We start from the raw sequence: 26,818 nt of genomic DNA, 5'->3' as shown, positions 1-26,818 counted from the left end.
TTTGTGATGTTGCAGCCATATTGATTACATCAATGGACAGCATTTTGGCACTGATTTAATCAGCCATGGCGCTTTACAGATATGCCATTGAGCCGATTACATCGACTATGGGAGCTGCTAGCAGTAACAGCAATGGAACCACCACACACTCATCATTAGAAAGCAGTATGCACAACTCTATGGATTCCAGACATGCACAGCACATGGCATTTGAGATCACAGAGCCCCAGTTGGAGGGACCCACCACATGTGTGCGTACTGGTTGGCGCCCATATTACATGTACAAGCAACCCATTTTATTCTCAATCTCCACAAATACATCACATCTTCGCGTGAGCTTCAGGCACCCTTGGCATTGCGTTCAAGAGTTCCAGTGGTCTCCCCCAACTCTCCCTTTATAACCACAGACACATATCGCAACAAGTACATGTATCTGTTGAGCAAGTGAATTCTCTGAGCTATATGTTCAGCTTTTTATCTCCGTAAAATTGGACCCAAACTTTTGAGAGGACACAATCTACCGCCACAATTCTAAATTGATAGGAAATACAAACAGATTGGAATAACTTCACAGGCATTTCTGGCAGTACTTTTTATTGGCCTCACATCTTTTGAAAACAGTCTTTCATGTTGGTCCAGACAGCAATCCCCTGTATAAAAAAATTAAAACACATAAACATCAATTTATGAAAAAAAAACAATGAAACTTTCCACACACAACAGCTTGCTCCTTACTACTTGGCTGGAACCCAAGTTCCATAATTTTAGTGAAAAAGATTTTGGTGACAAAGAAATATATCAGCAAAACCACTTCATTACAAATTGAATATGCATGTCCTCTCCAGAATAAATGACCAGAAAAAAAAAATTGCATGACCACCAAAGCATTGATGACAGACAATACTAGAAGTGTGGTCAATTCCTTTTTTAGTCCCCAAAAAGTATACTGAAGGTGGAATAGTATACAAATAATGGATGTTTATGAGTGCAATGGTAACAATAATTTCATAAGGTGACAGATGGAATGTACCATTCCACAAGGGGAAGCCGAGTGCAATGGAACATTCTATCCGTCACCAAATGAAATGTTTCATTCCACTGTACAAATATAAAACATTCATTATTTGTTGTATACACCTGAATAACAGAGTAAGTCCTCGTCATATGATTGGTCAGAGCCACAGATAGCGCGAGTGGCAATATAACTACTATTTACCGTGGAGTAGCACTCCTATTTTTGGCATGTAGCCAGGGGCATTGCTAGAATATTTTCAATGGTGGGGTGTCCGACCAAATTTGCTGACATTTTTGCGTACAAAACATCCGACAAGCCCCCCCCCCCAAAAGGTCCAAGTTAATTTACAAATTTGCCCAGTAAAACAATAATGGTAGGTGTGAAAGTAAAATTTGCCAACAAACTTTCCTCAAAGTATTTGACAAGCATTAAAAAAAAAGTTCCTCAGATTTCAAAATGTGCCAACAGTAAAATAAACAAAGGCCCTAATTTTTTACAAATTTGCCAACAACAATTATGGATTTGCTGACAGTAATTTTGAATAAGGGGGTGTCACCCCCCCCCCCCCCCCACCTACTAGTGACGGCCCTGCGTGTGGCCACGGTGCACCGTGGGTGTGGGTTTGGAGGAAGAATTCAATGGCACGTGATCAACAACCCTCCAATCAGATGACAGGGATTTATTCAGGCATTGCATAATAGAAAACAAGCCTAAGCTATATTGACTAAGTATTCTGAACGAGAAGAAATATGGGAGTTACATGTACCGTAATTTCCTGCGGATAAGACGCGTCTTATCTGACTTTCTAGACCATTAAAACATCGCTGCGCCTTATCTACAGGTGCGCCTTATCTGGTGTCGCTTGAGTTCAAAGTGTCGGTCTTTGTGTGAAGAATTCTTTCCATGCCGCAATCAATAATGCGGTCAACCAAGGCTAAACTCTCCAGACATTGTGACCGTATTTTCATTCCAACAATGCTGCGATGTGTTGATCCCCCATGATCATGCTTTCATTCCAACAATGCCGCAATTAATGCGTTGATCCCTCTATCTTACACCGCGTTCCCACTTGAATTTGGAAAAGGTGGATCATGATCCGGCATTTTGGTGTGATCGTTACCTTACCGCAACGAAACCGCAAGTCGCGTTCCCACTTATGCTTGATCCACCTTTTCGAACGGAAATGTTGAGTCCGAAAGGTCACTGAGTTCGGAATTACGCGCGCTCTGTGGAGTGCCAGTGGCAGTAGTGTTGCATGCTAGGCCAGGATGGGTCAGTTTTTAACAGCGCTATGAATTCACCGACAAAAATTACGCGAATTCACCGACATAAATCACGGATCTATACGTAGAGGATCCGTACGTGCATAAATTACCTGGTGAAATCGAACAGCGCCGCTCGCTCATTGTGTGACATCACGGCAGAAACCAATGCATCGATAAGGGATTCCCTGGTTCTGAAGCTTCTCATTGGTTAAAATGGTCACATGATGTACTACGACATCATTTTCCGATTTTCTATAATCAATACTACAGATTTGTCACCTCCAGACGCACCGCGTTATCGGCACTATTCTCATTGCGTATTCGTAAGCTTTTCCATGATTCTGTGCCAAATTGAAGTGTTTTGGTGAGTGCGGACTCAGAGTCATTTATGGATGGAAAAATAAGTTAAACTTCACGAATAAAAAAGGTTTAGAAATGGAAGAATACGCAACGAAAATTTTAAAAGGCCTAGTGTAGTTTCCCCCGGTGTGACGGGATTATTTTCGTATGGTATCCATTTATACATAGTTAGTAGTTTTTGCTAGTTTTTGTATTAGTCACCGGTAGAGGGCGCAACATCTGGCTCGGAGGGACTGGGCAAGTCTACGAATCTGATCCACCGTGCGCGTTGCAATATCTTCAGACAGCGCGTGGATCATCGTTTCTGGCCGCTGATTGGGCCGCACTGCATTAACAAAAGGCCAAGGAAGGCTAGGATCGGAAACCGCAAGCAAGCATGCACAGCGCGCGTTGGCTGAATGGATGAAGGTCGGTATCAATTTACATTGGTCTTTTCTTCATGGCTCTACATGTGACCAGACAATGTGGTTACGGTTTAATTCATCCTCCGAATAGTGTGATCGTTCTAAGGCAACACAATGGCCCCTTTGTGGCGATGTACCGACACCGGGTGACGCCTGGTGTTCTTCTGTGTGCGGTCAAACATGCGTCTTATGCGGCGGTGCGCCTTATCTGTTGGCGTTTGAATTTTTTGGGGGTGATTTTAGGTACCTGCGCCTTATCCGCCGCGCGCCTTATCCGCAGGAAATTACGGTATTAGACATTTTTGTTGAATGAGAAAGGACTTACTCTTTTTGATATTTTGATTTGCAAAATGGCATAGTTGATGAATATTTCCTTCAGGTCGGTAGTCCTTTGCTTCTTGAACCTTTCTACCTCCACTAGTGCACTCTCAATGAATGCTCTGCTCAAAGACAAGGATGGAATCAGAAACAAGTGACTCATTCAGGGGCGATACGGGGAAAAATCAAATTTCCAGGAGATAATCGGCACAAGGTTTAGGGGCCACAGATGGGCCCAAAGCAATGTACAGTGGGCTAGGCATGAGTTTGTGCTTGCCTGTTAAGGCAGCCATTGAAATACTCATTTCTTTTGTTCTACATAGACCTTTACAGGTAAACAGACCTTTATGGTAAAATCTCACAAATTCTGGATTCAAAAGGAATTTATTAAAAATCCTGCAATCAGAAAACATTCTGACAAATCTCACACCTGATCATTTTGGTTTCATAATGTTTGAAGCATTTAATGTTTTCAAGAACAAAAACAAAACATAAAACCAAATGTGCTGTTTTAATTATTTTTTCAGTATTTGAAAGAAAAAGCTCTCAGCTTGAACCGATTTCCAAAACATATGGATTCACAGATCACGTTTTTGAAAAAAGGTTTTCAAATGTTTGTTGCATTTTGGGGGGTCATCCTATATACCCACTTTATGTCATTGGATTTATACTGTTTTTGATCTGTTCTCAGCAGAACTTTACTTGGTGCATGGATTTCTCAACATTACTTTCTGCTTATCGACACTGAGCTATGGAGTCTGGCTCTGCATGCAACTTACTCAGTTTCTTGCGTTGCTTGCTTGAGGTGCTGCTCACACTCCTCTATCTGCTCTTCCAGTACTTTGGTTTGAGCGTCTTTAGATTCTTGACTCTCCGGCCCAAAGATCTTGGACCTCATCCCTCGCAAGGAAAACGACCTGCTGGGTGCATTACCCTTAAAAAGAAGAAACAGCCATGTTATTAACATTTTAAACTGGACACAGATTTTCCGCATTGAGTATTTTCAGTCAACAAATTGTCAGCAATAATATATTTTTTAAAGGCATCAATGGATCATTTCCATTTATCCCAACAGTAATCTAGCAAATTATTATTAAAAAAACTTATTTGGATTAAAAAACTTATTTGGATTAAAGATGCCCCATGAAATTATTCCGTCTGGCTTGCTGTCATTTAAGAGAAATCAAGAGATGAAAGTGATTTCCAACGATCAGTCAAATGAAGAGTTAAATAAATGAAATCATGTTTCATGATCAAAAGGCTGTGCCTTTTTTCTCAATAAGTGTAATATTATTAGGTTAGGTTTTGAACATTCGTTTTTGGATTTTGAGTGGTGTTATTATTGGAAACGAAAAGAATGCATGAAAAGCAAGTGATCATATACGCCTTTAATTATTAAGTTGAACAAAGAAAATGACTGGAGTGGGGTTTAAACCAGCGACCTCCTGATTACCGTACCAGTGCTCTACCATCCAGCTTTATGTTAGTGGGGAACTACTAACATAGAGCAGGATAGATCCATTGTCAGAGCAACGGAACAGCGATCCAGAGGTTACTGGTTCAAACCCCAACCTAGTCCATGTTTTTGTTCAACTTGTAAATTATTACAACGCACCTTGTCAGTTTCCCATCGTGGTTTATTGAAAATTTGCAATAAAATGCCACAACATGTCCGCGTGTTCCCCGCTTGCTATTTCCCAGATTTCTAGCACTGCTAATGTTGCTAGCAGGGTGACTTAGGATGTGATCCTGGCCACATAGCATTTATTGGTTTATGGCTTCTGAATAAGGACCTTGACAACTTGGGGAAGCGGCATAGGGCTGGATACCAATCAAGAAACATACCATGACCTGTTCTTTTTGTAACGTTTTAGCCGCAAGCAGATCGCCTGCTTTCTCCAATTCGTACTGGAGTACTTCCTGCTTTCTGCAGACAGATCTGAAAGACATAAAGAAACATACTGAATATTAGCCTTAATACTCCAGCTGACAAAAAATAAGAAAGGACCTGACATGCAAACCAATCTGCCTAAACAAGCTGAAATAAAAATGTCAGAGACAAATTATTAGAACATTCTGCACAGTCAAACAAAAACTTTATCACTGACATTTCCTAAACTTTTAATGATTTTGGCTGAGTTGATACACTTCCTCAGTCTGCAGCAACCTTCTTCCTGACAGACCAGGGTTGTGCCCAATATATCAAATATTCAATTATCTGCCAAATCTCTCAATAGCTTACATTTGTTATTCAAATATTCGAAAAATGGGAGTGGTTTCGAGGAGATGATTAATAACATCTTAGAAGTTTTTTAATTGAATAAGTTGTGTGGTTTCATTGTTTGTTAAATGCCACAGTTTTGTTGAAAGCCACTTTCTCCCATGATTTGATAGCTTCCATGAGAAACATTTGCACCAATTATTTCTTTGAAATCTGTCAAATATCAACCATTCTGCTATTTCTTCTTTGGTCTCTTTGTCATGTAGGTCAGCGCAGCGTATGTTGAACTTGATCGGTGCATTTTGAAATCAAATACTTGGATATTCGATCAAGTCCAAGTTGAATACTAAAATATTTGAAACTGCACAGCGCTAGACTGGTAGCACTTGATCGGTGCATTTTGAAATCAAATACTTGGATATTCGATCAAGTCCAAGTTGAATACTAAAATATTTGAAACTGCACAGCGCTAGACTGGTAGCATTTCTAGGTGTCTCTTAAATGCGGGAAGTCCTAAAAATGGGCCTAGGAAGCCCTGTGTTTACCTTGAACTCACTCAAACCTCAAACCTCAAACCTCCTATTCTCCCCCAAATGAGCAGTAATAGTTATTAACTTACTTAAGAGCATCAGCAAAGTAGATATATTCCTTGAGTTGGTCAGCTATTTGTTCTTCTTCGTTCATGTAGTCATCAATGTAGTCCTTGTATCTAAGAAATATTAAAAAAGAAAAGATCAGTGTTACACCAAGCAGTAACCTCCAGTCCCAGATATTTGGTAGCCCTATCCACAAATTCTCAATTTTTAGAATCTCAAGAATCTGAGGATGTCCCATTGAACCTCTTAATTTTTTATTTTATTTTTTTTTAAGTGTGATTTATTGAATTCACTGGTCAAAAGTGAATTATAAATTTAGTTCTCCACAGCTTAGGAAAAATTAGTACGTGATAGGTACAAAGCAACATGCATATTATTCAACAGACTGGCATAGCAAAATGGTGGTAGACATTTCTACTACAATTCAGTACCCATACACATGTAAAATGGCCAGGCACTCAACCCTGGCAAGATTAGTAGTCTAGTGGTTGAAGACATAATATGCTTGTATTACTGAATACACAATTTCCACAAGTTTTAACTTGTACAAATTGCCTATTTGATTTATCAGGCAAAGACACTGCTTCTTACGCATCCATGAAGTGACCGGCGCTCTGCAAACCGTCCCCCATCTCCTGCTCAATGCCACTCCACTCACTGAAGACTCGGCCGTAGTTGCCATGAATCTTGTGTATGCCGTACAGCCTGTCCACCAGCTTCTGCAAAAACAAAATGGACACAAACCTTCAAACTGTTTAGATAGTCAGGACTGATTTGCAACTGTCAGAATTATAAAACTGTTGAAAATTGCTGCTTTAGCGAAAATGCAACATCTTAATTAGGCAAGACTTGTGAATATATCTTTGTTCAAAGATATTGACTATTATAGACCCGCCAACTTAGGGCTGGATAGCTCAGTTGGTAAGAGAACTGGAACAGTTATCCGGAGGTCGCAGGTTCATGCCCCGTTCCAGTCAATTCTTCGTTCAACTTTTCAATTGTTATAATTCACCTTTTCAGTTTCCCTTTGTGGTTCATTTGAATATTTGAAAAGAAAAAAAAAAAGAGGTTAAATTGCTGAAAATGCTGCTTTTTTATTCAAGATAATGGGCCTGTGACTGTGAGCAGGTTCAAGTGCCTTTCCAGCCAATGTCTTTGTTGAACTTTTTAATTTTTTTTGTTTGCACTTTTTTTTTCAAGTAGCAATTTCTGTATGGGTCCTAATACTGACACTGTGCCTCATTTCTTAGATTTTAGTGTGTTTTGAAGGAGTTGGGAGTTTGCCCTTGGCAGTAAAGTGACAAACGTTAACAGTAATTGTTATAACCAAACTCAAGAACATATAAAATAGTAGAATAAGTACCAGTATGTACCAAACAGGAAAAAATCTCTACCAATTCATTCCTCTGGTCCAGTGTTTTAGTCGAATACATTTCCATTAGAGCAGGTATTTATTCAGCCATCACGAGTACAAGTACTTTGCTATGAGTCAGTGTTGGAGTACTCGTACTCGTACTCAAGTACAACTCGAGTACACACAAGTACTCGGCCAGGACTCGACTATCAGTACTCGAAAAAAATTTGGACTTGGCCCGTACTCGATTTTTTTGTAATCAAATTTTGCACGGACTCGACGGTTTGGTACTCGGTACTCCACCCCAGTACTCGGGAGTACACATCCAGTACATTTCTTTTAAATCGATTCCATTGCTCAACCTGGCACACATTGGCATGGTTGCAGTCTGTATTACGGCTTAGTCCAGTTCCCGCCTCCCCAATGTTACTTACACTGAGGATTCATGAATCGGGAGCCAGCCAAGCTCATGCTTCATATGTTCGTTTGTGGCTTCACGGTTTTTCAATATGTAATAACATTTTTATTTACAAAATTTTCTTGTGTACTTAATCGAGTTTGTTGTTTGGAAAGGGTTTCCAAAATAGCCAATACTTCAGGTATCTACCCAGCTATCCCTGCTTTCTCTTCTTTTTTGTTTTAAGAAATGGTGAAAACTGTCAGTTTATTCACTGACTTGATGACTTTTGTTTTATTTTTTATTTTTACATTGTTTACAGTAATAAAAGTTGTTTAGTGTTTACAAGTTGGTAAAGAAGAGTGGAATGCATATTGTGTTTGTTTTTTATTTTATTTAATTTATTTATTTATTTTTTAAATTAATTTTTGTACTTTTTTGGTATTGAACTCAGACTCGGAGGTACATGTAGGTACTCGGACTCAGCCCAGTACTCGGCCTTGAATGTACTCGTACTCAGTGCTTTGGACTCGGACTCGTCACAGTGTACTTGGACTCGGCCCTGGACTCGGCCCCTAAAGTACTCAGACAACTCGGTACTCGGCTTTGAGGACTCAACTCCAAAACTGCTATGAGTGCGGGGTGAGTACAAGTACTTTGCCATGAGTGTGAGTATAGGTAATTTTTTTCTTGCGATTACGAGTATGAGTACTATGAGTACTATTCTCATGAGTACAAGTAAGAGTACAAGTACTACACGTACAACACTGCTCTAGTCAGGTGCAAATGACAGCAGGGAAATTTGATGGCAAATGCCTTAATGAGCTCAATGGTTTTCTTCCTCCTTGTGCAATGACAGTTCAAAAATGCTGTGGCAATTAGTACAGGATCCCGAAGTACACACTGCCAATGATGGTATGTTGTGCATGCACATGAATAACCCCATCACTCCTTGACTATTGATAATTTCCTCTCCCAGGATATGGATTGAAGGACAATTTGAACAATTGTTGCTGACGTAATGTGCATGTACATGTACAAGGATCATGTGTGAATCATTCTTAAAACAAAATATGAAATATGCTGAAAAATGTATTGCTGTAATATTGACCCAACAAGCAGTATATATAGCTGCAAAATCTCAGTCCTTGTAATAATGCTGATCACTTTAAAATCAGTACATGTACAATGTTGTACATGTGCCGTGATTGCAAGACAAAGCAAACCCAGTAAAGCTGGTCATGGAGTGCACAGAATTCTATTCAATCGATTCAGAATGGCTGTTCACTGGTGTGTTTTCATGCATTAGTCTTCTAAATGGGCTGGATTTAGCACATTCATTAGCATTACAGGTAATCCTATAACATAGCACTGTCCGACTCACACGTAACAATCAGTCAAAGAGAGCTACATGTATAGGCTGGCCCTCGAGGACCAGCAAAAAAAAAACAACATAAATACATGTAAACAACCACTTCCTTTCATGTAAATTTATGACAGCATTTTAACAAAATATCCAGTTTGCTCTGAAAGTTAACAAGCTCAAAATTTCTCAGCACAAGTACCGGTACTACAATTGCTCATTTTTTAATACAGTGATTTCAGAAGTGTTCCAAAAACCTTTTGATATGCACTGAAGTACCGGAACATGCAGCAACTTTGATTCGTATGCAATTAGAGTTTTTGTGCACTGCAAAGACTTGCCACACTTAAGGGTAAGATGACCATAGGATTATGTCTCAGGGTTCTTTTTGTGACCATTAATCCAACCCATGAATGCCAAGCGAATTGAGTGCAACACCACCAATATGTCAGACTTCATTTGTTTCAAACTACCTGTGGGGGCATGTTACCATAGTGACAACACAGTCACATTTTGCTTCACAAACATTAAAGCCCTCCAGTAGCTGCATACAGTACATGTACATGTATCATGTGTACACCAGTACATGTACACTAAGAATACATGTACATGTACATCAAAAGTCCACTAGATGAGGCCAATACATGCCGCTAAAAATGTATTACAAGACCAGCAAAATATTGCAGAAAGAATTCAAAAAGGTTTCTGTATCTGTTCGTCCACATACAAACACCATCTTCTGGTTGTCGCATACGTTTTGAAAAGGTCAAAGATATTCTCTTTCAATGTTTACTTATGGCAAATGGGAAACAACATCAAACGTGAACATTTTACTTGGTCAAGTGAGACTAATAAGCTTTTGTAGGATTGATGATTTGCAATTTGAAAAGCCTTTAGACCACTGGTCAAGTTCGACAGTTTGACAATGCCATCACAAGACTTGGTCTACAGGTCCAGTGGATATTTCTATCTCAGATAAGACCACGGCACACTGAATCCTCCGTACAAGCAGTAATCACAGTCAGTGGGCTTATGGTAAAAAAATATCATCTCCTATGAGCTCCGTGCACAAGTACCCCCTCGTTGGAGGAGACTACTGGGAGACACATGCAAACAAATTGTTGACGATGCCAGACACTCGCGTAAAAATGTTATGGCTTTGTGCACATTCAAATAAAATAAGTCAAGTGTATTTCGTGCTATACTTGAGTGCAAAAGAGTAGGCGCACACAGTGTGTTTCACTCACAGAGCTCTCAAAAGTGGTCAAAAAGCACCCTCTCTTGTTCGCACACAGAGCCCATATGCAATTTCTGGTACATTCTTTGAAAATGTTAGTGATTATTAATGAAACATTAAAGAACTCAAATCAACTTGATGCCATCCCCCCCCCCCCCCTATCCCAGACAAAATTTGTAGGGCGTTCAATCATTACTGATTTTGTTCCTGACTTTTTTGTTGGCACAGCTTCCCATTAAAAAGATGAAATAAGCCCAAAAGAAGAGTCAGATATTGAGACTTTCTCAAATGAATAAAAAAAAAATAGAATTTACACATTTGAATACATGTTGCAACATAGTTTTGGGCAAACTTCACCTTTTGGGGGCGGGGCACGATACATAATGTGGACGGCGGGGCAAAAAGAAATTACTTATTGCGTCAGTAATCTGCCATTAATCATTAAAAAGGTCAGGGGAAAAATGGCATGGAGTTGTTTTGCACTTGTAGGTGATCCTGAGAGTTTCAAAAATTGTACCAAACAAAAAATGCATATGGGGCCCACAGGTCCACTGACTAACAAGGTCACTGAAGGTACAACCCAATTCAATTTATACCATGCAGGTGATTCACAAGGGGACACAGACTGGCTTAGCCTGGCCACTAGCCAATAGGCAAGCATGATTCAATCAAATACAGTGCAATTATTTACTTTGGTAATATGTATTGGCCACTTCAGGGGATAATGTATTAAACACAAATCATTTGGGGAAAAAACATTACTTTTGACGGGAGCTGCCTACATGTACATCGTTAAAAGCAGAGTCTGGAAAACTTTAGTACTTATATTCTGTTTGTGCCAATACAACATTTTCATTTTGAAATGGGTAACCAAAGAAGTCCACATGTGAAAGTACATGTACATGTTCAACTAAACGTACATGAGCATGTGGACTTTTGTGACAACAACCTGTAAATAAATCTTGATCACACCGTTGGGCTAATGACATGCCCCCTCAGGATACTGAATAGTTGCCAATTTCTTGAGAACATGCCACTCATAGCATGCATCAAGTGAAAAAAAACCACCAAATGCAATGTTTTGAAAGTTTCCAAATAAAAGAAATCCCAAGTTGTCAATATCTTCTTTTAGAGGGAGTAAAAACAACATATTTTACAATGTTGTGCAGTGTTTAACCAACGCAGGTGTACATACCGTAGCATGCTTGGGTAACATACTGCATGACATGTGTGCAAGAGCGAACCCTTAATCAAATTTGACAACCACAGGCTGGGTGGATTTTGGCTGTTTGGCTCATTTATCACAGGTGTTTGTTGAAGGAGAGAAAACATTATTGCCTGCAGCTAATTCACCTCCCAAACAGAGAGAGGGGCGAACAAGGGATTGTGATGTCACTAGCTGGGGTGTAGGTGTCAAAGGTCTACTTCAAGTGCTGCAAGGCATGACCTCAGACAGGTAACATAGTAAAGTACAGGTCTAAATCTAGGTTTTTATGACCCCCCCCCCCAAAAAAAAAATGGTTCTGGGGTGTGGCATGCTGGAACATTTAGATTGAACTAGAAGTTCGTGTTTGTTGAGTTAGGCAGACAACTATTTCATTTAACTTTGCCCAGTTAAGTTATGAATATTTTTGTAAGAACAAAGGATCATTATATTTAACCTTTCCAATACAACCAATTATTTTGTTTAATAAAATGCATCTTTTAGGGTTTGATAAATTTCAGTTACATTTTATGTACACGTACACGTTATTTCTGGTATGATGACATCATCAGTCAAAAAAGGAGAAGTGAATACTGATTTACATGTAGTTCGTGGAGTGGACACACGTTCTTTAGGAATTTAAAATACCGGTAACGTATGAAAATATACATGTATAACTTACATGTAAGTGTATATATTAATAACACCTAACTTCCGGTTTCATGACCTCACATTAGGGATCCAAAGGTCAACATTGTAACGGACATCATTATTTGGTCTACGAACATAGTTATATACTACAGGACAGGGATCAAATGATAGTATTAAATTATAAAAAATTGTCATTTTCAAATTCTCCCAATAGTAACTTCCATTCTAATGACGTCATGCAAAGTTATCTGTGGTTAATTAAAAACATAAAGGGGCGATTTGGTAAAATTTGGACTAATCATTTTAAAATGACAACCAAAAGACTATATTTCATGTGCCACTAGAGGGCGTCCTTTTGGTTGATGACATTCATGTTGTTCTTGGGCAACTTCAAAAAACGAACCTGATACTCTATTTGGTTCAAAAGATACATCTCAAGAAAATGTGTTTGGAAGACCAAACAGACTGCTATGTAACTTTAATACTTTTTATATGAAGTTTTGTTGATAATTTTCTCTTTTGTTTTCAAAATTGTTCATGCAACAGGAAGGTGTTTCACGGTAATATACGCCATCTTGTTCACAGGGCAAAAAGAACACGCGTTGCTAGACGCGGGTGCATTTTGGAATGACCGCATGATGTCTTGGAAGCGCAAAAGTGTTTCATTGCCGATGCGTACACAGCAACGCGTGTAAAATTGCCACGCAGGCAAGATGGCGCATATTACCGTGAAAAACCTTATTAAGATGCAGTCATTGTGATGTCATGAACATTACAGCTATAGTTAGCAGAGTTTCTTCTTTTACAAGCAGCGCAATGAAATGGGTCAGGGTCACTGGCTTCACTAAAGGACATGACAACTTACTGCTCGGACTTTCAGCACTGCTGTTATGTTGCCTTGAAGTTCACTAGCATAGTTCTTCAGATCTTCAAATTTTCTTAAGTTACAAAAACAAACAAAAAAGGGAATACCGTAAGTAGACAACTTTTGACCATCTTAAATAGGCAAGGAGGTCTTAACAATGTTCCGTAAGTACAGGTAAGCAGAACAATAACAAATGTGCCATAGACATTTACCAAAAATAAGTCCACTGTTGAAAATTGACTGAACATCTGTTCCTTTTCAACCAAATTGCCTGATTATTATAATTTATTGTTTTTTCTGGGGGGGGGGGGGAGGAGAGAGGCGGGGAGCGGTATGTTTTAAACCTCAAGTAGCTTCTTCAGCATTTTTGTTGGACAGATTCAGTTTATTATGTTCTGGGATAAACAATTATTTACAGTTTTGTGAGGAGATAAATTTCCTGCCACACTGACAAAGAGTACAGTACATGTACATACCAGTATATTAAACAAAATTATGCCATGAAATACCCGGATATTACACTGGGTAACTTGTCTTGTTCTGTATTAACTGTGTGTGGGGGCTGAGCTACACACTCCAATTAAAGCATGAAGAAATCATTTTTGTAAATTCATGCTTCACAATTTGCTGATAGATACATGTACCGGTATGCCAAATTAAAACAGTACTCTAATTTGTAATTACATGTATAACAAATTAACAGACATATTTACAGCAATCTACATGTCTATTTAAGCCAATTCTCACTAGAGAAACAAACAGCAAATAAAAACCAAACTGAAACTTGCCTATTTCTTTAGCAAAATATGAACCTTCACTTTCAATTGTCTGAAGTAATGGAATTCTTGATAACTAAAGCGCAGGAAATGAATGAAGATCTGTTTTCAAGAAAAGGCCCGGACTGTTTATGTATGATGCAATTCTTGACATATTTGAAACAAATTTGGTTTTTAAAAAAGGTTCTTTTACCGGTACATAAACACAAACTGCTACCAACCTGTCAGGCTTCTTAAGTCGAAAGGATGCATTCAAGCTTTTGAGTCTGGAATCTTGCTGTGAGGGCAACAAAGGGTGAAAAATGGTGGGGAAAAATATAAAATAAGTCAAACACATTGAACGCAAACTGAACAAATTTAATTATCCTTGAAAATCCTTGCAAATCCACTCTCCTGAAACAACGGAGAATTTCAGTCGTGCACACGAACACCAACATTGTCAACATTAATCACAACGGTCGCTGGTCCACTCCAGCTGTATTGCTCATATCAGCGCTGTATTGACTGCATGCAGTCCTCCGCATGCACTACGTGTCGACCCCGGGCAACGAAGCACGTGTTAAGGCAGAAATTACGTAGGAACAGGCAACGCTATATCACTTAAAAACAGCCAGCTAATTACGGTAAATGAAATATTACATACATGTACACACAGAGGAAAATACTACGTTCTGTGAATTTAATTCACAGAAATATTCGTTCTCAACCAAATGTTTGTTTGGCATTTTTGCAATGTCGATTTCAAGTTTTCAACCTATCAGGCTATTTACGGCCATTGACTGGTTCCCGTCCTCAACTTTGGACATTGTACCGGTAGCACGTGCAGAGGGAATCAGTCTGATATTTCTGGTACATGTACATGTATGCTGTGCTTTTACCACTGCGAAGCTTGCATGCCGATTGTATCGGCGAAAAAAAAACCTGGTTTTTTTCCGAAAATAGTGATTGTTCATGTAAGCAAATTACTGACAACAGAAATGTTACAAGCATTTTTGACATAAACAGTTATTCAGAAGTGTACTTTTGACATAAAAGATACAATTTTTTAGTCTAACTTGCGGATAAAAACGGGGCATTGACTTTCGTAATGCTATAGCAATGATTTCGTTCACAGCAATTTGAGTTCATACATTTTCACAAAGTTTTTTATAAATTTACTCATTTACTTTCATGCCAAAAAGAGAAACAAACAAAATCTTTGCCGGCCCTATCAGTTTATATGTACAGCCAATCTTTTACGGTCGGTCGGGTTACCGCAAACACAACACTTTTTTTTTTTGGCCTTGCCCTGCACTGTAGATATCGTGACCACAAAGAATTTAAACAGTTATCCATATTGTGCAGATCTGGCCAAGATGTTTGTTTGTTTTTTACAGGGCTTTTACAGGGAATACTACAATATCGAACGACAATACTATTCAATAATTTAAAAATGTCATTGGGTATTGTTATGTATCAAAAAGATTTTGCCACTAAACAAAATATTATCCAAGCACAAGTGTGTATGTTCAATGTTTGTCCAAATGTCTGAATTTCAATTTTTGTTTCTGTTGGGATTCTGTGCTGGTAACTGGAACACAACAAGGAAGGGTATCAAACATGAATTCCACTTTTATTTTCCTCCCAACTTAAATCGAAACAAATCTCTCATTTGGTACAAAAACAAAAAACAAAAGCTGTGTTTAGGCAAGGGGAAATTCAACCAGCATGTTTTCGTGCAGAATGTTTCGGTTTCAAATGTAAGATGTCGGCACTTTAACAGATATTGAAATTAGTTTGCATCAGGAGGGCAATGACTGTAACACTCAAACATGCACAAAAATATACATTTGGAATTACAAACAAAATAATAGTTTGTATTCTCACAGGTACCGTACACGTACAACAATGTACCAGCATGAGGGAATGGGATGCGCAATAAGTTTATGATGTGATTGAAGGGGCAAATAAAAACCCTTGTGTAAACAATCGAGTGAACAACTTTCTGTTAAACATGCTATATCAGTTCTATTAACTTCTTATGGGATTCAATATTGCTTAATTTGAAAATTTACCGGTAACTCTTTACGTACATTTGTACAGTACCGTAGCATGGTTCATAAAAAAATTCAAAACTGTTTTGTTTCAAAACCACATAACCGAATCCAACAAAAACTTCACACAAGAAAGACAAATGTTTGGCCTCATCAATTCTATAACTGAAATTGAATTTGTTTTCATCAGTTGTGAGAATTCTGTACACCCTCCAGAGGGACATTTCTGGGGGACACCCTCTACATCAGTCTGTACCAGCACAGCAATGTACAATTAAGCACTTATGGGTTTCAGTGCGCTATCACAATATGCTTTCACAGTAATACACAATGGGAATAGATGCTTTTTATGGTGGGTTGGGGCATACTTATACCTGTGATTCTACTGATCCAATTGGCAGCTACATGTACAAAAGAAAAGTAAATTCAAAGCCAAAAGAAATATGAGCTACATGTAACTATTACACTACTCAGGCGTATAAATGTTGTGTGCATCAATTGGCGAAAGAAAATCAAGTCAAGAAAAATTAAAGATAAAGAAAAGATGATGCGACTAAAGGCAAACAAGATCTACAGGAACTTTTTATTTAAGCTAATCTTAAAATCCAAAGGAAATTGTCAAACACACTCATATCAATGGCCTTCTTTACACAAGATGCAACAATTTTGCGAGTGAATTTGTTCAGTAGTTTCTATTTGGGGTGCACTGGTACATGTTCATACACATCACAATACAATACACACAAATGCAATGAGATGGCGTCACAATATGACTAATTATTTGTATTGCAATTACATGTACTTGCCCATGAACAAACTTAGAAGAAAAAAGACAGCTCAATGCTAACGCAGATGTGACCCCAAAAATTGAATTCTCTACTGTAGTTCTTTATCACATCATGTTAAGTTTATTTCAACTTACTGTGTGGTTTTACAGTTGTTACACAAATTGTTAATTTAATGTTTCCTTTTGGTCACTGTCAGTTCAGGCAGTTAGTTAGTGACGGGAGTAAAGCCCGGTTCATACTTCACGCGAAAGCTTGTGCGAAGCAAAATTCATGCCGTCATTAATGGTGGACGCGCTTCGAATGTATTGTTGACGTCACGAATTTCGCTTCGCTTTCGCTTTCGTGTGAAGTATGAACCGGGCTTTAGTTGGACCTTGGTACATGTACGGTAACTGTACTTTTCCCTACTTTGAACGCTGATATTTTTTTTACTTGTTTTGACTTTTTGCCCGAAAGGTATTTATGAATTGGAATGTTTGGCCGGTATTAAACAAATACGTTTAAAACTGGCTTGGGGCCTTGTTGCTGATAATGATCGGGCCAAGCACATATCTATTCCCTTATGTAAGTGCATTCAGATCACTCATACAGAAATAGCTCTCTTCTGTCAAACAAGTTTTGAAATGAATGCTTTTCCATGCTGTGCAAATCTGTACATAGAAGAGCTATGGAGTTGGCATAGAGGTACTTCCCTCGTCGTCCACCGCTATTACCCAGGTTACACTTGGACACTTGGGACCCTAAATTCCTAGAATGACTCATGTGTAAATGTACATCAATAACCTGCTAAAAAGGTCACATTGGTTTATACATGTATTCCTACAATGGAATTGTTACAGCGCCTTACTCGCTCAAGAATAAGACCTACATGTACTAGCCCATTCACGTACAGTTGCTTGGTATTGCTGCAGCACGCCCTCATAAATTTGCACAAGAATAAGACGTACTGGCCCATACCTTTGCTTGGAATCCCGTTGCGTGTACAGCCTCCTTCCAACTGTCCTCTTTCTGCAGGAAACCATGGAAGATGCCGTCTTCGCACAGCGTCTGATGGGCCCCTACCCGCTGTAAGAAGCCTTCAAGACCAACCCTCCTCCGCTCAATGAAGTCAGCATCAAAGTTATCCACTGTGCTCATTTGCTGCCACATCAGTGTCATCTGTGTACAGTCATAATAATTGTTGGCTTAAAATAATACTAGAAAAGTCAATATTGGGTTTTGCCCTTCACCGAATATTGATTTACGTCACCCCAACGCAAATTTTTTTCCCATCTTATGAATAAAACTAGGACCCATGGTAGATCAGTTCTGATAAATGGGCTGAATGGGCCACCCAGTATAAAGAAGAAATAAATAAATAAATAAATAAATAAATACTAGAAAATCCCAAAATGACTAAAAGGTACACGTATGTAGAACAAGCTGTAGTGGTATCATAATGGGAATACATGTACATTGTAGGTTTCCACTCAATTCAGAAGTGACAGTCTATATGATCCTTCATAATTATAAGTGTTAAATTGTACATAAAACCATCTACATGTATGCAAACATACATTTTGTGCCAAGTTTTCCTTTCAGTCAAAATCAATCAAGTGACTGTTTTCAACGGTTCAGAGCTCCCAGCCTACATAAACCAGGATTAACTGGCTGTGACTGTTTATGTGACTGATATTGATATTGATGATAAATTCGAAAATATAGTGCTTTTGCACTCTTTAGGAGCCCAAGTTTAAGTACCAGAAATAATTAAAATATGGAAAAAAGACCCAGATAAATGTACCCTCTTCTCTGGCAGCGGCGGGACAATAACATAGGAGTAGGTAACAACTAGGTAGTTCCGCAGCAGCTCAAACTCACTATATCTCCTCCACAGGGATGTGTGCCCCTCACCCAGGCCTTGGCCACCACTTTCCTTCACCCTGTTGATTTGATCATAAAGAAATGTCTCCTCTGAAAATCTTGTGGTCAAAAAGTGAGGGGGGGGGGAGGGAGTGGCTAAATTATGGATTTCAGGTACATTTAGTCAATTTTGGCATCTTGGCCAGTAGCTTCTGAATCAAGGGCGGAGGTTACTGCAGGGGAGGGGGTGGTGCTGGGGAGGTACATGTAACAATTGCTTGATTTGAGACAATGTTGGTCACTGCCGGGGGGGGGGGGGGGGGGGGGGCAGAGCATACCATCCACTGCCCCTGGATCCGCCACTGTGACCGTATCTGTAGACATTTTAAGAGTAACTTTTCCAACAAGCAAATAAAGGAGACAATGAATGTACATGTATGCCAGTTATTCTATAAATTAGTGGTCCAAATTGGGACACTGCATTAAAACTAGCCTGGAAACTTTAAGTTATTTTAATTATGGTCAATCTGGCTTTTCATAATATGAGGTACATGTACATGTACTTACTTCCATCAGGATGATAAAATCAAAGTGCAAACCTTTTCAACAGAAAGGAGATCCTTAACAACTTTGTGTCATCTGGAATATTAAAAACACTAGGTTTCACAAGTTCCCGTAACTGGGACACCACAAGACACCATGTTATGTGTGAAATATTACAAATGGTAATATACATGTGTATGTTTGGTATCTCAGCATTGCTGCTCGTCGTTTTCTTATCCCTTTTTTTCATGGACAGAATTGTTTAAATACCGGTACCAAGGAAAAGTAAAGAATGTGACCATGAAAGTCACTTTACACACAGCAGAATCGTTTTTACACAAACATTTAGGGACACTGGGACACCAAATGTTACGAGTGAAACCATAATATTGGGGAACGTACCCCATCACATCTTCACACATTTATTTCTTTAAAATTGTATAGGCCTACATGTAATCATGTTGAGATTGAGTTAGTACAGGTACACCCATCATTTTGACCTAAAAATGGCATACATGTAGTTTACCTTTGAAGGAGGCAAAATTGTTTTATTTAGAGACTGTACTTTTTCGTCCCACTTTTCAGCCAAAAATATGAGATTGTTCGACTTGTTTTTAACCAAAACAGTAGTTTTTAACCAAAACAGGAACTAAATGGGATCAAGATAACAAATTTGTACATTTTTATCAATGCAACTTATTGGAGTTTGTTACAAGTATTATTAACCTAATAATACATTTCGTATTTAGTTTAATTAAACAAAAAGGACAATATTTCCTATTGGACCCCTAATTAATAGAATGACCAACATACCGGTACATTAACTGGGGATCTAACGGTACTTTTTTATTTTACCAACTTTGCAAGAAACATTACTTTTACTTGTGTTTGTACTATAGAACAAGAAAATTGCCCTTTGACATAATTTGCTATTCTTGTTACTGATAGAAGAAACAGTGAAGGAAGCCACATAATCATCGGAAACCGTTGTTTTCTAAACTTGAAGGGTTTTATTTGTGCAAAGCAATCCATGTCCTGTTCTGTTATCTAGAAATAACATACACAATGAATGGTATACAATGTCATCTGGTTGCTGATCACTTAAAGGGAATGCACAACATTTGCTTTGCTGCAATTTTCAGAAATAAATGGATTTGGAGGATTATAGTATGTTATAGAAAATATTGTTTAACTGACTTGTTTCATGTTTTGGGCTTGTACATGTAGATGCTGGAAAAACCAAGAAAGCCTATCATTTTCTTGGAGTCTGTTTCCCCCACCCCACTTAAGATGAAATGGAGCAATTAATACACTTTGGGGAATTGTAAGGTAATCAGAGAATCAGTGTAGCAGGCTTGTGCCCCTTCACAGGTGTATAATCAATTGCAAGAAAAGACAGAGTAACTTGATATGAACAATTAGGAACAGTTTTTGAAAACAAAACAGTTTTCTCCAACGCTGGTCGGCCGACCAGCGTTGGAAAAATACGTTTTTTTCTTGAAATTGTCACTTTGTCAGCTTACCAGGAGCCACGATTTTAAAGGATGCTTTAGACTGTCAGTCCCTAACAATTCAGTAAGGTATTTCGTGATACCTTGATCATTTCGTTTTTTGATGTTTGCAAATGTTGTATCTTCCCTTTAACTTGCCTGGATGTGATCAACTGAAGGTGCTTCTAACACTTTGTAAAATAAATCATGTTCACAAACATCTTTCTTTTGCTAAATGAAACATGAAGGCAGATCACGCATGCATGTACACATATGTACATGTACATTATGTACATGTACCTAAATATTATGGTGTGGACAAACATGTATTATTAGAAGGTGACCTTCTAATAATACATGTAGGTCGCATCATCAGAATTTGGGTTCAATTATAAATGTTTGGGAAAATTCCTGGATGATTTTTGTTTTATTTTCATTTGATTATTTACAAAAAGTAACATGTAGTGATGTACATGTTACACCCTTTAGAACTCACTAATTTTCAAACAGGAAGAAAACTGCACTCACAGGGTCCATGATGAAACGAATCATACAAATTGGAACTTATTTTTAGCGGTTCCCCCTTTATAAAACATGCTCCATGCATTTTCTGACAACTGAAGGTGCTGTTCAATTTAGGTTTTTTTTGTGGTATTGTAAACCCCAAAATATTCTCTTTGAAAACATTTATGCATAAAAATTTCCTCCATGCTTTATTGTCATCCACAATGTACATGTACATGAACTGGTACAATGATTCATCAAAAACAGAAAAATTGCATTTACATTGACCCATTAACATGCTTGTTTTTCCATACAAAACATTGCCTTTGTACAATTTTGGGAATGATTAATATTCTAAAGATAGAATCACCTGATATAAAGTGCAAAGAAAGTGCAGGTTCAATAACCCCAATGAAAAATTATCTTGCCTGTCAACTTGCCAAATTACCCAGAGCAGGGTATTACCCACGCACTTCCTTGGAACAACATGCCAAAATTAGCTAAACCAGTTTCCTGTTTTTGAATTGGAACATTGGTCACTGTTACAGAGCAGGAACAAACCAGGGAAACTTGTCATGCCACATTTCAACCTGTTTGACTGAGTACTATACACTTATGGAGGAATTCTTTCCTCCATGATTGTTATATGCATGTACGGTACCTTTTCCCGATACATATTGCTGTACATGTATTTTTACATTTGTATACCTGTACATGTACAAGGTAAAAAGTACAAAATGTATTGTTGCAAAAAGTACAAAACGTGTGCACATACATATACATGCACATGTACGTGTATAGTATGTAAATGTACAAAAATGTACCGGTATTTTTGGACACTTCTACAAGAAGTTTTGATTTTGGGTATCAGTTCTACAAATACTGTTGCTAATAGGGCTGTCCATTTTTGAATAATTAAGTATTTGATTTTTCCAAGCTGATATTGACTGAATATTCAAATACTTGAAACTCGCCAATCAGGTTTACACATGCCAGGTACAAATGTGTACAGCGTTCCCTGCCCGTCAAAAATATTGCACGTAAAGTGCGCTGGGTAAAATGTGCATGCAGCAATCAATGTTAGGGGCTGCTGGAATGTTAGCAGCAAGTATTTCATACTGGGCTTTAGCCTGCTAAAAAGATGAGAACAATGAACCACCTTCGACAAACAGCGGCATCTGACAATAACGCACCACAAAGTTACGACTAAAATAACATCACAGTTGTGTATATATGTGCATGTTTTTCTTTCTTTTGAATATTCAAACCAGCAAAAAGCTATTCGAATAATCGGTTGATGATCGAATATTCAGTATATTCGGGACAGCCCTACATGTACATGTAGAGGTGCATTCCCCGTGCTCTTCAACAAATTGTATTTTCTTCTAATAGTAAAGTTGTATTTATTCCATCCAGCAAACCTCTTTTTTTTGTGGGGGGGGGGGGGACATCTGCAACCCTCTGAAAAAGAAGGCATTTGTTTCGGCTTCAAACAGATCCGTTTTGCAAGTAGACTGGCTCCTGGTAGACTGGGCTCTGGTCCGTACATTATCGATACTGATTATGGGGCGGGAACCAGCCTACCCCGCGAGAATGGAATTGTCTGGAAGCCAATAATTAAAAATGGTAAAGTCATAATTCAATAACTACATGTACACGTGGACCAATTGTTTTGGTCGTCGTCTCACTCAAAAGTAAATTACCACTGGTTTCCTGCAGTGTGCATAGATATTTGGAGGGTTCCGGAAAAATATTTTCAAAATTGCATTTTAAGGAATTAGTATTAAAGGGTCATCATGGATTCCTGCAAAAGATTTTGAAACTACATACACATTAAATACATTTTATTTAACCTGACTGATGCCAGTCATATTAGCCTAAATGTTGACTGTTATTCAGTTGATGGCATTTTGTCATGTACTTGTATGCAAAGTGACACCCGAGGCAGGAAATACCGGTAACATCATGGAAATGTATCTATTTTTCCTTGTTGGGTTAGATTTCAAACTCTCTTGATTCCAATTACCCACATGCTAAACGACCAGCCATGCCAGCATCCAAACACTTCAGGTCAAATAATTCAAGACTTTTTCAAAGAAACCACAGTGACACTTTCGTTTCGGTATAGCGTTTACAACCAGTGTTCATAGGTACTATCAAGATTATCAACTGAGGAAAAAGTGTACAAGTGCACCTTATGACCCTTTGCTACATGTACAATGACATTAAATTTCCTGAAGCGATAAGGCACAGAGTAACCAAACTCTTCCTGTAAAGTGGAAGGGGAGGGGGGGGGGGGGGTTGAAATACTTGGGGTTGATGACATCCCTGACACTTACTGTGACATTTGACACCCTAAAAGCATAAACGTAGGATCATTTGCATTTACCCTAAAAGTAACCAACCAAATTATTATTAAAAAGCTTATACTTGGATTAAAGATCATCCTGGGTATTGGTAAACAAAATGTGAGCACGCCTTGTCTCTACGAATGCACGCAGCATGCACGCGGATCTGGTGCCACCTCAAAAATGACTTTTAATTTTGTTCGCCCAATTAGTGAATGAATAGAAATGCTAGACTTCATTACGTAATCCATGCATGTGTGCAGACTGCTTGACTCACCTCGTTTCCACCAAGTAGACAGTGTAGACATCCTTCATGCCCATAGAGGTAGTGCGGGCAGCCCCGGTTCTTTTCTCTTGTTCCGTCACACATATCTCAACCTGCTCCAGGAGTGTCCCATCCTGAAACAAGGAACAGAAACGCAAGCGTAAATATCAACTCACACAGCAATAGATCTCAAGTATAGCTCAAAGCCCTTGATGAACGGTGAGCTGTGAGCTTAAAGTTACATAAAATTACCCCGTGCTCTTTTTTTCTTTTCCTCATAAATTTTTAATTTGTATGTTTTGTTTTAAAGAGAAAAAAACTTTTTTATTCTGAGTTTGGGCATCCGTAACGCTCTGAAAAAAAGGGCTTGCATTTTGTGATTTGTGCACAAATGAACCCACCCTACGAGAGCCGAATTATTGTAATTTAAATTTTGGGAAGATATAATTCAATAACTAAATATTGGTGGGTTTTTATTGTTTAGTGTGTCTTCAAAAATGAATTTATGAAACGTTTATGTTGCTAGGCAAAAACAATTTTAAAAAAACATATCTATTTTTCAAGGCGAAACTCAAAAAAAGCAAGGGGAACACAACCTTAACTATATATTTTTTTAACTTTAATCTACAGGTACCTTGTTTTATTCAACTAATACTGCACACATGAAGTCATGGGAGCTGGAACTACGGTGTTGGTTAATAATATTAGCCTCTGTATCCTACGAACTCCAGAGGTTATACCGTGTACTCCTGTACCATCAAAAACTGCCCATGGAGGAATAAGAACACACAGTGTACATGTAGTGCAGGCCTAACAACACCCCTTTTCATGAAAAAAAATCTAGGTATTCATAGATTTTCAGTCTGCAATTTTTAGCAAAAGGTACAATGTAGTAGAAATACAGCAAATTGCTTAACTCATATACAAATGTACATGTACAGTGTACCCGTAGATAACGTAACCTTAAACTAATTTGCAGGACGTCAATGCAAGAGATGTACATTGTACATGTATGTATATTGACAATGTTATTTTGTTGGCATTTAGTATAATAACCAATCTTTAGATCAAATCATTTTCAACATTTTCTTTAATTTAAAAAAAAAAATGTATGGCAGTAAGAAATGTTTGTTATATTTTACTTAAAAAAATACAATGTAGGCTTAATGGTTGAATGATAGGTTTTTATAGGTTTTATAGGTTTCACTGTGATGCCTGTAAATGGTTACTAGATTCAATATCGTGAACATAAACACCGCAAATAAAGGGAGTCCACACTCATTGTAGGGGTCATACTTTGGACCTGTTTGTCATATAATTTTGTTAGCTAGATTTTGATACTCTATTTGCTAACAAAGACTGTAAATCGTCCAAGATTGACAACGGCTTATGAAAAATGATGCAGTTTGAAAAGTTGCAAATTTAAAGATTACGCAAGGGGAAATTGCTAAGCGCAAACACACATGCACGTAATTATCCCCTATCGACTACATGTATGTAGATAGTGCCCGAGGAGCTCCCATGCATACAAGCTCTGTGCCATCAATATTTTCTGCCATTCGTTTCTGGCAGTGTAACATTGTGATGATGCAATTTCCATTTGTAGTACTAAAATTTCCAACTTTTCAAAGTGCATCATTTGTCATAACCGTTGTCAATCTTGGACGAATTACAGTCTTTGGTACCGTAGCAAACGAGGTATGAAGCTAACAACATTCCTTAAAGGCAAATGACTTCATCATAAGACGATCAGATACAAAATTATGACCCCTCCAGTGAGTGTTGGACCTTTTTTTTTTGTGGTGTTTACATTGTGCATGTAGGTGCTAATGGGGTAGGCAGAGTACACAAAAACAAATAGTTTGTTTTTGGCGAGGAATGGAAAAAAAAAATCTATTTATTAACAGCCATGGGGTGGTATGAGGATTCACAAGGGAGACCAAATCACTAACATACAAAAATGGATCAGTAAAAACCAAATAGTTTCAATGAATTTTTTGTAAACATCACTCATACAAATGTACACACATTCATACAGCAACAAAAATTGAATTCCAATGAATTATTAGTAAATTTGTGCATACCTTTACAACAAGAGTTAGTATGATACATCTTATATAAATTACCAAGAATCAAATTAAATTAGGGTACACGAAAGACAATTCCTAAATTCATATTTGAATCTTCTTGATTTAGGCAGAAATTTTGTAATTGTGTATCTGGAAGCCAGATTGAGGGAGCGACGGTCCACTGGAAGCAAATAACTCGACTCGACTCGAGTCTCTCATCAGAATGACTCGACTTGACTCGAGGAAGGCTAATACATGTAAGACAAGTCTCAAAATTTTTAGCAAAACTTTGCGAAAAATATTTGCAATGACTTACAACGGGCCATTTTTGTTCACGGCACGTTCGATGGTCGTGAATAATGTTGATGTGGTTTAATCAGTGTTCCCATTATTAGAATGGCGATCAGCTGGCACCCCCTTTTTATTTTCATTAAGAGTCAAATGTGGTGTCACCACATGTAGTAGCCCGAACGAAAATTTCAAAATACAAAAAAATGACTTTCTCTCTTGTGATTATTGTATAGTGTTCAAATATTTGTGACTCGAATTGACTCAAGCTACACACTTGACTCGACTCGACTACAACTGTGATTCGACTCGACTCGACTTGACCTTCTCGACCTAATGACTCGACTCGTCTCGAGTCACTTCTTTAAAATGACTCAACTCGAGTCACAAAAATCAGTGACTCGTTACAACTCTGGTCCAATTATGAAAATAAATGTTCTCATTAGAATTGACATTCAATTCGAGGAGGTGTAGTAGCACAAAACCATGCAAATTAAAATACTGAAGAGATTATCAATTCATGTCAGTTAGTAGCAGCACCCGTTTCACCATTTAAAAATTGATTTGTAGTCAATAAGCCAATATAGAATTTACACAATTAAATAATATTTACCAAACATTT

The 26,818-nt window shown here is 38.1% G+C and overlaps 1 protein-coding gene across 3 annotated transcripts in view; it reads right to left on the bottom strand.

The window, feature by feature from the left end:
• Nucleotides 1–26,818, bottom strand: part of LOC119729888 (sorting nexin-4-like) — a 34,682-nt gene continuing 7,864 nt past the window's right edge. For 2 of the 3 annotated variants that reach the window (XM_038202681.1, XM_038202683.1), the window contains 11 exons: nt 23,852–23,973; nt 18,631–18,769; nt 17,805–18,005; nt 14,248–14,303; nt 13,251–13,323; nt 6,771–6,898; nt 6,203–6,292; nt 5,208–5,301; nt 4,142–4,296; nt 3,370–3,484; nt 1–650 (listed from right to left, as the gene is read on the bottom strand). In XM_038202681.1, the coding sequence (XP_038058609.1) occupies nt 603–650; nt 3,370–3,484; nt 4,142–4,296; nt 5,208–5,301; nt 6,203–6,292; nt 6,771–6,898; nt 13,251–13,323; nt 14,248–14,303; nt 17,805–18,005; nt 18,631–18,769; nt 23,852–23,973 (1,221 nt within the window). In that variant the 3' untranslated portion in view covers nt 1–602. Of the gene's footprint in view, nt 651–1,723; nt 1,781–3,336; nt 3,485–4,141; nt 4,297–5,207; nt 5,302–6,202; nt 6,293–6,770; nt 6,899–13,250; nt 13,324–14,247; nt 14,304–17,804; nt 18,006–18,630; nt 18,770–23,851; nt 23,974–26,818 lie in introns of those variants that run through there. The other variant, XM_038202682.1, reaches the window with a different exon arrangement.

This window comes from Patiria miniata, unplaced genomic scaffold (genome assembly GCF_015706575.1).
Source record: "Patiria miniata isolate m_02_andy unplaced genomic scaffold, ASM1570657v1 HiC_scaffold_21, whole genome shotgun sequence".
In the NCBI taxonomy this organism is placed as follows: domain Eukaryota; kingdom Metazoa; phylum Echinodermata; class Asteroidea; order Valvatida; family Asterinidae; genus Patiria; species Patiria miniata.
This window is presented reverse-complemented; position numbering and strand designations above follow the sequence as displayed.